The sequence below is a fragment of the Mus pahari genome, chromosome 1 (genome assembly GCF_900095145.1).
Source record: "Mus pahari chromosome 1, PAHARI_EIJ_v1.1, whole genome shotgun sequence".
Classification (NCBI taxonomy): Eukaryota; Metazoa; Chordata; class Mammalia; order Rodentia; family Muridae; genus Mus; species Mus pahari.
The window spans coordinates 109,532,435-109,544,474 of NC_034590.1; the positions used below are offsets into that span (position 1 = coordinate 109,532,435).

A 12,040-nucleotide genomic window follows, 5' to 3' on the forward strand; every position below is an offset into this window, starting at 1 on the left:
CTCGGGCGGGGAAAGGTGCCGGGTGCCGGATCAGCCTGGGGACTGCTGCCAGGCGAACACCGCCTTAGTAGTTCTAATTTGGTGCTGGAAGCTCAAAAGTTTCCCACAGAGCCCCTGATCCTTACTCCATGGTTGAGAAAGAGTCTGTTGAAACATTCCACACTACAATCAAGCTCATTAACACAGGAAGTGAACAATTCAAGTAGCCTCAGGAAGTCCCCAAAACTGACCAGATTTTTCTATCCCCTTCCTTCTCCAAGATTGTGTAAACAGAAAAGACTACTGAGAGACTCAGACAAACTAAACTGAAGAATCTTAGACAAACCAGACAGCCTAGAAATAGAAGCCAAGAGAACAACCTGAAAGCAGCAGAGACCAGCTTAACTGCCTACAAGACTAAAACCCAGCTAATCTACCTGGAAGAGGTTCAGACCAAGTGGGCTACTTAAAAGGATACTCTCCAGCCTGTTGAGCTACTTGTAGGCTGTTCAGAGTGATCCACACTTCCAGTTTTTTTTTTTGTGACCTGTCACACAAGTTGAGATGGGCTTAGGTGATGCAGCTGTCCTTGAGTAATTTCAGTTCCTGTAACTAACCATTCAGCCATAATCCTATAAATTATTTCAATAAAATCCATTGGTTCATCAAGTTGGACTTTGGTCTCTCATGGATTCACTTTCTCAAGTAAGTAGACATAAGTGTTGTGGGTGTCTCCCCAGGAAAAGTCTGTCACACAATATCTGCAGAAAATCTCAGTACAGATGGGGCTCATGAAGTTCATCCCTATCTCGGGAACTACTGGCAGTTGATTGCTGCTGGGGAAAGAGTCAATTTTCTTCAGTGCTGCAGTCTCGGAGGGACTACGTATGTATGCTCCAGTGACTGTCCTATAGCCAAGTGCACACAGATAGCATTAAATGGACTCAGTGGATATTTAAAAAGCACATAAAGTAGGGAGGGAAAAGTGGTGGGGGAACAGGAGAGGAAACAGGGTGGGGGAGGGAATGTGGGGTGGATGTCATTCTCACTGGCAAAGATCACCTAGACCGAATATGAAAGGATGGAGAATTTTATGCCAAGCAACCAAGAGCCCAAAATAAGCAGAAGCAGCTGTGTTCAAGCCTGTAAAAATAGAATTCAGGGAAAACTCAGAGCTAAAGAACACTACTACATGTTAATAAATGGAGAAATCCTTCAAGAAGATAAAACAAATATTGTTCTCTGAATATTGGAACACCCAGTGCTCATAGTTTTATAAATTGAATCTTATTGTACCTAAAGGGACAAAATAGTCCATGATACAATAGTAGTTAAGTGGCTTCAATATACTACTGTCATCAGTTGATAGATCTCTTGGGTAAGAAATCAACAGAGAAAGAAAGCACATAATTAAATTACACCACAGATTAGAAGGCCATAGCAGACATCTGGAGAATATTCCACCCATCAGCTATGAATATTCATTCTTCTTAGCAGCATATTGGTCACGGATTATTCTAGTCTGTGCTTTTATTAGAAAGTTTTTACTTCTGCATTTCTTAAAAGTGGTCACGTTACTGGGTGGTGGTGGGGCACACCTTTAATCCCAGCATTTGGGAGGCTGAGGCAAGCAGATATCTGTGAGTTCAAGGTCATCCTGGTCCAGAGTCCCAGGACAGCCAAAGGTACAAAATGAGACTCTGTCTCAACAAACTAACAAACAAATGAACAAATTACTTTGCTGAACAGTGTAATTCATGTTAGCAGACACTAACACTCAGGGTTTGAGCTATATCCATTCTTTCTTTATTTTATTTTTTTTGTCTTTTTAAAATTTTTTTATTAGGTATTTTTTTATTTACATTTCAAATGCTATCCCGAGAGTTCCCTATACCCTCCCCCTGCCCCTGCTCCCCTACCCACCCACTCCCACTTCATGGCCCTGGTGTTCCCCTGTACTGGGGCATATATAGTTTGCAAGACCAACGGGCCTCTCTTCCCAATGATGGCTGAATAGGCCCTCTTCTGCTACATATGCAGCTAGAGACACGAGCTCTGGGGGTACTGGTTAGTTCATATTGTTGTTCCACCTATAGGGTTGCTTGGGTACTTTCTCTAGCTCCTCCATTGGGGGCCCTGTGTTCCATCCAATAGCTGACTGTGAGCATCCGCTTCTGTGTTTGCCAGGCACTGGCATAGCCTCACAAGAGACCACAATATCAGGATCCCTTCAGCAACATCTTGCTGGCATATGCAATAGTGTCTGGGTTTGGTGGCTGATGATGGGATGGATCCCCAGGTGGAGTAGTCTCTGGATAGTCCATCCTCCATCCATTCTTTCTTAACTTTTAGAATTTATGCTTCGGGGTCTGATATTTTTCTGATAGGCTTGCCTTTGTGAGTTGGCATTTTTTTGAAGTTTTCCATACTATTTCTTTTGTAGTCTTAGCATTTTAACTATGACATAGAGAGTTCTTATTAGTCACATATATTTGAGGTTCAAAATGTCTCCAATATTTGAATGTCTGTATTGTAAGCTAAATTTTGGAAAATTCTATGAATAAGTTTCTATGCCAAGTATTATTATTAATTTTTATTTTTTCAAGATAGAGTTTCCCTATGTAACTGCCCTGGCTGTCTTGGAACTCAGTTTGTAGACCAGGCTGGGCTTGACCTCACAAAGATTCTCCCTCCTCTGCCTTCTGAGTGCTGGGATTGAAGTTGTGCATCACCACCGCCTGGCTGCTGCTGCTGCTGCTGCTGTTTCTTCCTCTTCCTCCTCTTCTTTCTTTTCTTTCTCCTTCTCCCCTGTCCTCCTCTTCCTCCTTCTTCTTGACATGGTTTCATGATTCTAACACTGGTCTTGAACTCTCACTATGTAGGAAAATGACCTTGAACTTTTCCTTCTGCTTCTATCTCCCAAGTATTATGTCTAGTTTACGTGGGGCTGGAGGTTGGACCCTGGCTTTATACATGCTAGGAAAGCACTCTGAACATTGAGTTACATTCCTGGTTCATATTTAGTTTGTATTTTACTTCCTCAGCAGCCCATGGAGTTTTAGGTTTGGTTTCTTGAGCATGTCTTAGAGTTCCTGAAAGCTATGGTTATGGTTATTTATTTCTTAAAAAATTTAGATTACATTTTATTTTGTGTGTGTGTGTGTGTGTGTGTGTGTGTGTGTGTGTGTGTGTAGCACAGCACTTGTGGAGGTCAGAGGACAACTTGTGGGAGTCAGTTCTCTCCTTCCACCATGTGGCCTCCTGGAATTGAACCCAGGTAATCTGGCTTGGTGGCAGGTTCCCTTACCTTCCAAGCCATTTCACTGATGCTAGTTCTTTCTTTGTCATTCATCTGAGTTTAATATTTCTTTGGCTTTCCCCTCAGTCTTCAGTGCTCTTTCTTTTGCTTGATGTGGTCTACTGGCGTTGCTTTCCACACTGACTTACTGAGACTTTTCATCATTCTAACATTGCTGTTAGATTCCAGAACCCCGTCTGTCTTGGAGCTTGTTGTGTAGATCAGACTGGCCTGAAATCACAGAGACTCACTTGCCTCTGCCTCTCAGGTGCTGGGATTCAAGCTTGTAACACCATGCATGCCCGGCCTGGTTTTTTTTTTTTTTTTTTAGAATCTTCCTTTCCTTGTTGTAGTTCTTCTCATCCATGTGACTTTCTCATTCACATCCTGCACCAACTTCCTTCCTTCCTTCATCTGCTTGTTTGAAGTCTTCTTATAGGTCATTGAACTAGCCATTGCCAGACCTACCCATCAAGCCCAGCTTCCTTTTAGCTCCTTAAATAGTAGTTAAAGGAATACTTACCAGACCAGTTTAGAGGCCAGTTACAAATGTCTGTCAAAAAGGACAAATGGTGACCCAATGCCACAGTTTTTTGTTTTGTTTTTGTTTTTGTTTTTGTTTTTGTTTTTGTTTTTGTTTTTTTACCTTACCATCCTATTTGTCTTCAATTTCAGTGGAATTCAAACTATCTGGGTGCTTTCTATACACACACTCTGCTTGGAGAACTGCCACTCACAAGGGGTTAAAGCTTTACTTGTCACCTTGACAACCAGGAAGAGAGAACCTCAATAGAAGAATTGCTTAAGTTAGATGGCCTGTGGGAGCGTTTTCTTGATTGATGATTGATGTAGGATGGTCCAGCTCACTGTGGGTCTGGACTGTATCCAAGAACCTTTGGGTAAACAAGTTGTGAGCCCTGTGGAGAACCTACTGCTTTGTTCTGATAAATGTGCATAATATTAAACTGACTCCTGATGATTTATCTTTATACCCATACATTAATGCATCTTTCAGCACTCATGAGGTAAGCTTCTTTTTGAAATAGATGACAATGCAGAGATCCATCACTGGTTAAGGTTCAGAGAATAATGAGACTGTGGAATGTTCAGCACTAAACGAGACATCTACATCATATCCTGTCTTACTTTTTTGTTGCTGTGAAGAGACATCATGACCAAGGCAACTGAAAGAGTTCATTGGGGGTTTGCTGTTCAGGGGGTGAGTTCTTGACCCTCATGGATGGCAGCATGGCAGCAGGCAGACAGGCATAGTACTGGAGCAGTAGCTGAGAACTTACATCTTATCTGCAAGTAAGAGGCAGAAAGAGTTAACTGGGAATGGTATGGGCCTTTGAAACCTCAAAATCCAACCTAGTGACTCATCCACAAGGCCACACCTTCTAATCCTTTCCAAACAGTTCCACCTACTGAAGACCAAGGATTCAAACATAGAAGCCTATGAGTCCAGTCTCATTTAAATCACCACCCATCTCCTCCTCCCAAAGTTTAGTGATCATTTCAGAAGAGGAGAAAGAACTATTGTAAGTGTCAGAGGTGGTGGATAGCTACAAGGAAGCAATGTCTTCCAGATATATCAGGGCAGTTACACATATGAACTCATAGCAGTTGTGACAGGATGTGCAAGACCCGACAAGCTCAAACAAGATAAAACCTCAGCATGGAGAAAAGAGGTGAACATGAAATCCTACCCTAGCTAAGAAGCTATTGGCACTGGGCATCTGCTGGAGAGGAGGAAATCAGCTTTCTTTAAGGGTGTGGCCTCTGTAAGGTTGAACAGTGGATGGCCAAACACAGAAGAGCATATGGGTAGCACCAACTATACATGATGGGTTAAAAGGAATAAAAGGGGGCACACAAGTGAGTGGAGAGGGAAGGGAGGATGACTCTGGGAAAAGTCGAGGCAGGAACAAGTATGACTAAAATATAGTGTTTGAGATTCTCAAAGGACTAATAAGAAGTGAGAAATGGAAGAGGGAATAAAGATGGAGGGAATATATGCTGGGAGAATGACTTGGGGATGGATATGATCAAGATACATTATACATATACATCATATACAATACACATATACATCATATACAATACACATATATATCATATACAATATACATATACATCATATACAATACAATACACATATACATCATATACCTATACACACATTCATATTTGTATAATATACATATTCACATACACATATATGAAGCTGTTAAAGAACAAATAAAAACATAAAAAAAGAAAGGTAAGCTAGCTGAAGATGAGCCTGGAAGGAAGCCAGTAAGCAGGATTCCTCCATGGCTTCTGCTTCAGTTCCGGCCTGCAGGTTTCTGCCTTAGCTTCTGTGGATGATGAACTGTGACCTCAGAGCCTAATAAAGCCTTTCTTCCTCAAGTTGCTATGGTCAAGTTGTTTATCATTAGGAAACAAAGTAGGACACAGAGTACAGTGCCAGAGAGAGGCTGGCCAGGCCTTGCCCTTCCTTCCACAGGGCTGACCAGCCTCCCTCTGTGTCCTCCTTCAGGAGAGATGTCTGGTTTTAAATCTTTTGCTCATTTTTAGATGGGTCGATCCTATTTGTGTCGCTGGTTTTTATGTAGTCTGGATGTTAGATCAGAAGAGAGGCTCTTCCTGTAGGGCAGTGGTTCTCAATGTTCCTAGTGCTGCGAACCTTAATACAGTTCCTCTTGTTGTGGTGACCCCCAACCATAGCATAAAATTATGCAAGCCAGCTGACTCCTCTCATGAGGTTACCACACAGGAGCCATTTGTAGCTGGGTGGGAGGCCTACAGCTCAGACATGGTTCTTAGCTCTAAAATGGATGTATTCCTGCTACCTTATTGTAGAAGTTGGGATGGGTTCAGGACAGGCCTTGTTCTAATGCCTGTGACAGATGTATTTATTCCCTAGCTCCTCCAACCCCTCCCCCGACCACCTCGTCCTCTCACACACCATTAAAGGACATTTATCTATACTGTTATGTACTGTTCTTTGCAAAAGTCAATCTAGTACATCATAGATCCCTTGGTCTCCTGTTACTTAGCCCTGGGGCTGAGATTTGGGGAAGATTTCCAACTGTTTTATAGAAAATGGAATTCCAAGAGTAGGGTGTGCCAGGCTCTTTGTCCCCCAGCTTCTCCCTACATGAGAATAGCTATGTTAATGGAGAGCTAGAGACTTTGTTCTAACCGCTCCAGCCATCTGAGGGAATGTGTAAGAGCACCAATCAGAGCTAGGAAAGTCAGGGTTTCCCATTGCTGAGGTGACATTGCTTAAGCCACTGGGGTGACATGGCAGATTTATGTGAATGCTGGGTGCTTCATGCTAAATGAGAAAGCAACTTAGGATGTGCATGGAACGCAAATCCTGAAAGCTCACTTGGGAGAAATAAACCTAGGCCAAGTGCAAGCAACATCCAAACTTCCGAGCTCTCTGTGCTGAGAAACCTTCCTTCTTCATCCTTGAGGTATCCCTGTCATGGTGGTGGGAGGCAGCATGTCCGGTGTAACAGAAGGCAGCCCTATGTCTCCTCAGACCAGGCAACACCTGTAGCAGGTGCCAACTGATGGGGCCTTGGAGAGATTTTGCAACATTTTTAATGAGCTACTTATTAGGGCATCCAGGGTCCTGTGTGGAGGCTACATCCCCAGGGCAGTGTGACTCTCGATTGTGGCCCATTGAGGTCTATGTATTTCCTGAACAGCTGCCAAGCACTCCCTGTCCTGGGATCCCAAAGTTGTAGGGAAGCAATGGACTGAGGGTGAAGGGGCATTTGTCCTACCTCCGGGGCCCAATTCCATGTTGCCTAGTCTCTTCTACTGATGCCCAAACCCCATGTGACCAGCTCCATACAGCTCCGTGGCTGTAAGCCTCATGCTGGTTCCTGGTACCCAAGGGAGTTCCAGAGGTATGAGTCTTGTGGGGGGGCATTTCTCAGTGTTGATGTTCACAGAGCTCAGAGTTGAGCCGTGTCCCACGCTGCATGGTCATCAGTGGCAGCTCCTTGCCCAGATCACAACTTTTTCCTGTCCACATGAGCAGAGGTATCTTCCCCTCAGAGAAGTAGCCTCAGGATGGACCAGGCAAACCCAATCTGGATTGGTATGTGTTGCAGCAGCTCTTACCAGAGGCTGTAGGGATCCTAGCATAGGGACAGTTCATAGTTTGTTTCCCAACTTGCCTGGGTATGCAGAATGCCACTGTCCTACTTACATTGAGGGAAACTGAGGCACAGGAAATTCTCCAGTGGCACCCAGCATCTGGTGGGCAGATAAACTGCATCCCATGTGGTGGTGCATATGCCAGATTGCTGCTCCACAGGTGTGTGGGCACCTGGTCTGGATTTCAGTGCTAGGAGACAGTCAATAAGGGTGAGAAGTGTGGTGTAGCCCAGGGGCAGGAGGTCCACCCTCAGGGATCCTATAAGTCCCCAGGGCCTGGCAGTTGCCAGCTACATAATTGGCAAAAGTGTCCTCACAGACTCAGAACGGGGAGAGGCATAAATAACCACATGCAGGAAGCTGTTCCTGCCGGGCCCAGGGCTGGCCTGGCTCTCACAGGCAGGTGGAGACGTCTGCCACCTCATCAGATGCTTGTGGGCTAGAGAGGAATACAGCAGCCCCAGGGTACAAGTGGGTTCTGGCCACTACATGGCTGGCTGCAGAAAGTGCTTGGTGGAGACACTGCCTCCAGGCCTCTGCCCTGGAGGACCTCTGTGGCTGCTGTTTGAAACCAGGCTGGATCCCAAGGACCAGAGCAGCCACCCCCCTTCACGATCCTTCAGGTACCAGGTCTGACCTGGGTGGTGCTAGTAGTGGTCACTCTCCAGTGACCACAGCCAGGGTAGTTTGATCAGGGTAGTTTTGTGAACCTGGGGCCAGTCTGCCGAAAGGAGATCCTCACATTCCAAGGAGGAAGTGCATGCCTGTATCTTCGTTTGTAGTTCAAATCTGCTGTTGGCCACAGCGATGCATGGCCATGCTGTGGCCAAGGCAGAACAAGGAATTGAACTGCTCCTTAAAAGTCCAGACTGACTTGTGACTGTAGGAAGGGAGCAGCAGTGTTGAGCCCACAGGAAACCCCAGTGCAAGTCAGAGGTCAGCCAGGCGTGTGGCTGCTCTCTGTGCACTTGGCCTGGGTGTATCCCTGCCCAGAGAGTTTGGTGTTGCTCATGATGACCTTCTGGCTTCCTGGCTGCTTCGGGGAACATGTTGAAGACCTGGGAGGGTAGTCCTGCATCCCTCACCACAAGGGGGACTGAGGCTGTCCCTGAGATAACTTGGACAAGGGAGTTCTCATTCTTGTAGGCTCATTCCTGACCTCTGAGAAGCCAGGCCACCTTTGGGCATATTGGTAGTCGTATTGCCTCTGGAGCCACCCGAGTGTCATATGCAGTAGGGTGATGGACCCCACTCTGGCTTGGGACCACGATCTCCAACTTCAAGCTTGTCTTCTGAACATCAGGGGACACATGCCAGGTGCAGTTGTGTGGCATGATGACTGAGGTGACTCTGGTGTCTGGGTGTCCTTTGCACACAGGTAGGCAGCCTCCCTCATCCACACATGGCTCTGGGTGGGAGGGAAATGCAGCACTGTGTATAGGGTAGAGAAAGAAGCAGGAGGCTGTCCTCAAACGTCACACGTGAGAGTGTAACCTTCCAGGTGAAACAGGGCTTGGCAGCTTCTTCTTTCTCTTTGCGGCCCTTGCCTTATGTTTGGCAAGAGTGAAACTATTTTTCTAAATGAGAAGCTTGTCTAAGTTTGGGCTGAGGGTAGATGACAGTGCCATGTAGTTAAGACTGCCTCCCTGAGCAGGTCAGGATGTCACAGGTATGATGTCACAGGTATGATGGAGGTCCCTATGGACTTGCAGAGGTGATGGCCAGGGAGGCTGCTGGGAACATCTCTATAGCAAGTATCTGGAACAGGACTAAGGAGGTACATTGTGTTTTGGTTGCAGACTTATGCTGATCAAGAGCGGCTATGTAGGGCTGCTGTGGATCTGGGGAAGGGACTGCAGCCAACTCCCCCAAGGCACCGTCAGGTCTTCTGGGTGAGGGACTGTTGGTTTTGTGATCAGGAAGAGGGTAAGTACCGGGATGTGGAGCATGGTGGTCCAGGAGGTGGGGTGTGGTGATCCAGTGGCAGCTTCGGTGCTTGTTGTGTAGTATGTGCATTTGTGCGTGGCTGGGAAGAGGGAGACATGGCAGGAAGATACCTTTGGGCTCTGTGCCAGAGGGCCACCTGACTTCTTCCTGGTCAGCCCAGAGCTGCTGGCTCTGAGAAGGGGTTGGGGGGAGTGTGCTGAAACCCTGGACTTCTTAGGTTGCAGGACCCATTAAACACCCCTCTCACCCACCAACATATCCATGCACACTGTAGCTTCCAGGCCCCACCCATTGACCTCTGTCTAGGAGGAGTAAGAGTGACAGCTCAAAATAATTTATTCATTAATATATATCCATTAAGTGGTGTGTGAGTGTGTGTGGTGTGCGTGATGTGTGCAGTGTGTATGTGGTGTGTATGTGGTGTGTATGTGGTGTGTATGTGGTGTGTATGTGGTGTGTGTGTGTGGTGTGTGTGTGTGGTGTGTGTGTGTGGTGTGTGTGTGTGTGGCATGTGTGTATGTTGTATGTGTGGTATGTTTGTGTGTTGTGTGTGCAGTGTGTGTGTGGTATGTGTGTGTTGTGTGTGTGGTAATGTGTGGTATGCTTGTGTGTTGTGTGTGCAGTGTGTGTGTGGTGTGTGTGTGTGGTTGTGTGTGGTATGTGTGTGTAGTGTGAGTGTAGTGTGTGTGTTTGTGGTATATGCGTGGTGTGTATGTGTGTGTATGTGCATATTTTCATGAGTCACTTTTCTCTTTCTACTATGTGAGTCCTGGCGATTCCACTCAGGTCGCCAGGCTTAGCAGCAAGTGCCATTACTTACTGAGCCACTTCACAAGCTCAGATTGACGACAGCTTTTTAAATACAAATTTCAGGAAAGCTGGCTCATTTCTTTCTCAACTAGGGTTAGAGCCTGAGTCAAAGAGGAGCTAGAGGAGAAGGAGAAACAGAAGAGGAGGGGGTGACCTACGGACTTTACTCCATCTCTTTTTGTGTGGGGCATTTCCATGGTGCGATAGGAGTGTTCTACAGGAACCTTGTCTGGCTGCTGGGCAAAAATGCTGAAGATCAAGGCACTCATAACTTCTCTTGTGGAGATCTGATAGTTCTTGTCTTTTTCTAGGCTCTCTGATTCTGGAATAAGGACCTCTCTCTGTCAGGAGACAAACACTGTAGAATGACTCTGTGTCCCCTCCTCCCCTAGGTGACAGGCAGTGGGTAGATGGCATGCTGATGGCTTCCTACCAGCATGGGCATGCTTTCTATCCAGGTACTCCCAAGGGGAGCTGGGCTTGTCTGAGTCTTGGGATGGTAGGACAAGGTGAGTAGACTCCACGGAGAACAGAAAAGGGCCAGTCCCCTTACTTCCTGAGCCCCCTTCTTGGCAGCTTGGTAGTCCATGTCATCAAAACACTTAATGGCTTGGAGTACTGGCCAGAACCTGTCCACACCAGGACCATTCATCTTGCTGGGCTTCCCGGGGCCAAGGAGCATGCGCATTGGGCTCTTCCTGCTTTTCCTGGTCATGTATCTGCTTACAGTAGCTGGAAACCTGGCCATCATCTCCCTGGTGGGTGCCCACAGAGGCCTACAGACACCCATGTACTTCTTCCTCTGCAACCTCTCCTTCCTGGAGATCTGGTTCACCACAGCCTGTGTGCCCAAGACCCTGGCCACGTTTGCTCCCCTGGGTGGAGCCATCTCCTTGGCTGGCTGTGCCACACAGATGTACTTTGTCTTTTCTCTGGGCTGTACCGAGTACTTCCTGCTGGCTGTGATGGCTTATGACCGCTACCTGGCCATCTGCCTGCCATTGCGCTACGGTGGCATCATGACACCTGGGCTGGCAACACGGTTGGCCCTGGGATCCTGGCTGTGTGGCTTTTCTGTAATCACAGTTCCTGCTGCCCTCATTGCCCGCCTCTCCTTCTGTGGCTCACGTGTCATCAACCACTTCTTCTGTGACATTTCACCCTGGATAGTGCTTTCCTGCACGGACACGCAGGTGGTAGAGCTAGTGTCCTTTGGTATTGCCTTCTGTGTCATTCTGGGCTCGTGTGGCATCACACTAGTCTCCTATGCCTACATCATCACTACCATCATCAAGATTCCCTCTGCCCAGGGCCGGCACCACGCCTTCTCTACCTGCTCATCCCATCTCACTGTGGTGCTTATTTGGTACGGCTCTACTATCTTCTTGCACGTGAGGACCTCGGTAGAGAGCTCCTTGGACCTCACCAAAGCTATCACAGTGCTCAATACCATTGTCACACCCGTCTTGAACCCTTTCATATATACCCTGAGGAACAAGGATGTGAAGGAGGCTCTGCGCAGGACAATGAAGGGGAAGTGAGCCACTGCCCGTGTGCATCTCCTGTCAGAGGCTGCTCTGCAGGACTGCCATTGACTGTGCACCAGTTCTGGCCAGACCCCTGTGCTTTGGCCTAATAGGCTCTTCACCACCCTATGGATGTCACCAAGCCATACCTGGAATCTCCAGGACAGACATGCCAGGCCATCAGGGTCCATGCTCACAGAGCATGGTTAATCATGGTGGAAAACAATAAACAAACAAACAAACAAACAAGCACAGAAGGCTCAGAGGAAGTTGAGGTCCTGCAAGAGCTTGCTGGGTTTGC

General features: G+C 46.9%; 1 protein-coding gene across 1 annotated transcript; it reads left to right on the plus strand.

The window, feature by feature from the left end:
* The first annotated feature begins 10,763 nt into the window (after positions 1 to 10,763).
* On the plus strand, positions 10,764 to 11,805 carry LOC110339163 (olfactory receptor 287). The gene has a single exon (XM_021222700.1). It carries the CDS (start codon positions 10,801 to 10,803, stop codon positions 11,752 to 11,754), a length of 954 nt encoding a protein of 317 aa, XP_021078359.1. The 5' UTR covers positions 10,764 to 10,800; the 3' UTR covers positions 11,755 to 11,805.
* Positions 11,806 to 12,040: the final 235 nt, after the last annotated feature.

Coding starts and splice junctions, on each gene's coding strand:
- LOC110339163 (XM_021222700.1), top strand. CDS start 10,801: ATGTCATCAAAACACTTAATGGCTTGGAGTACTGGCCAGAACCTGTCC.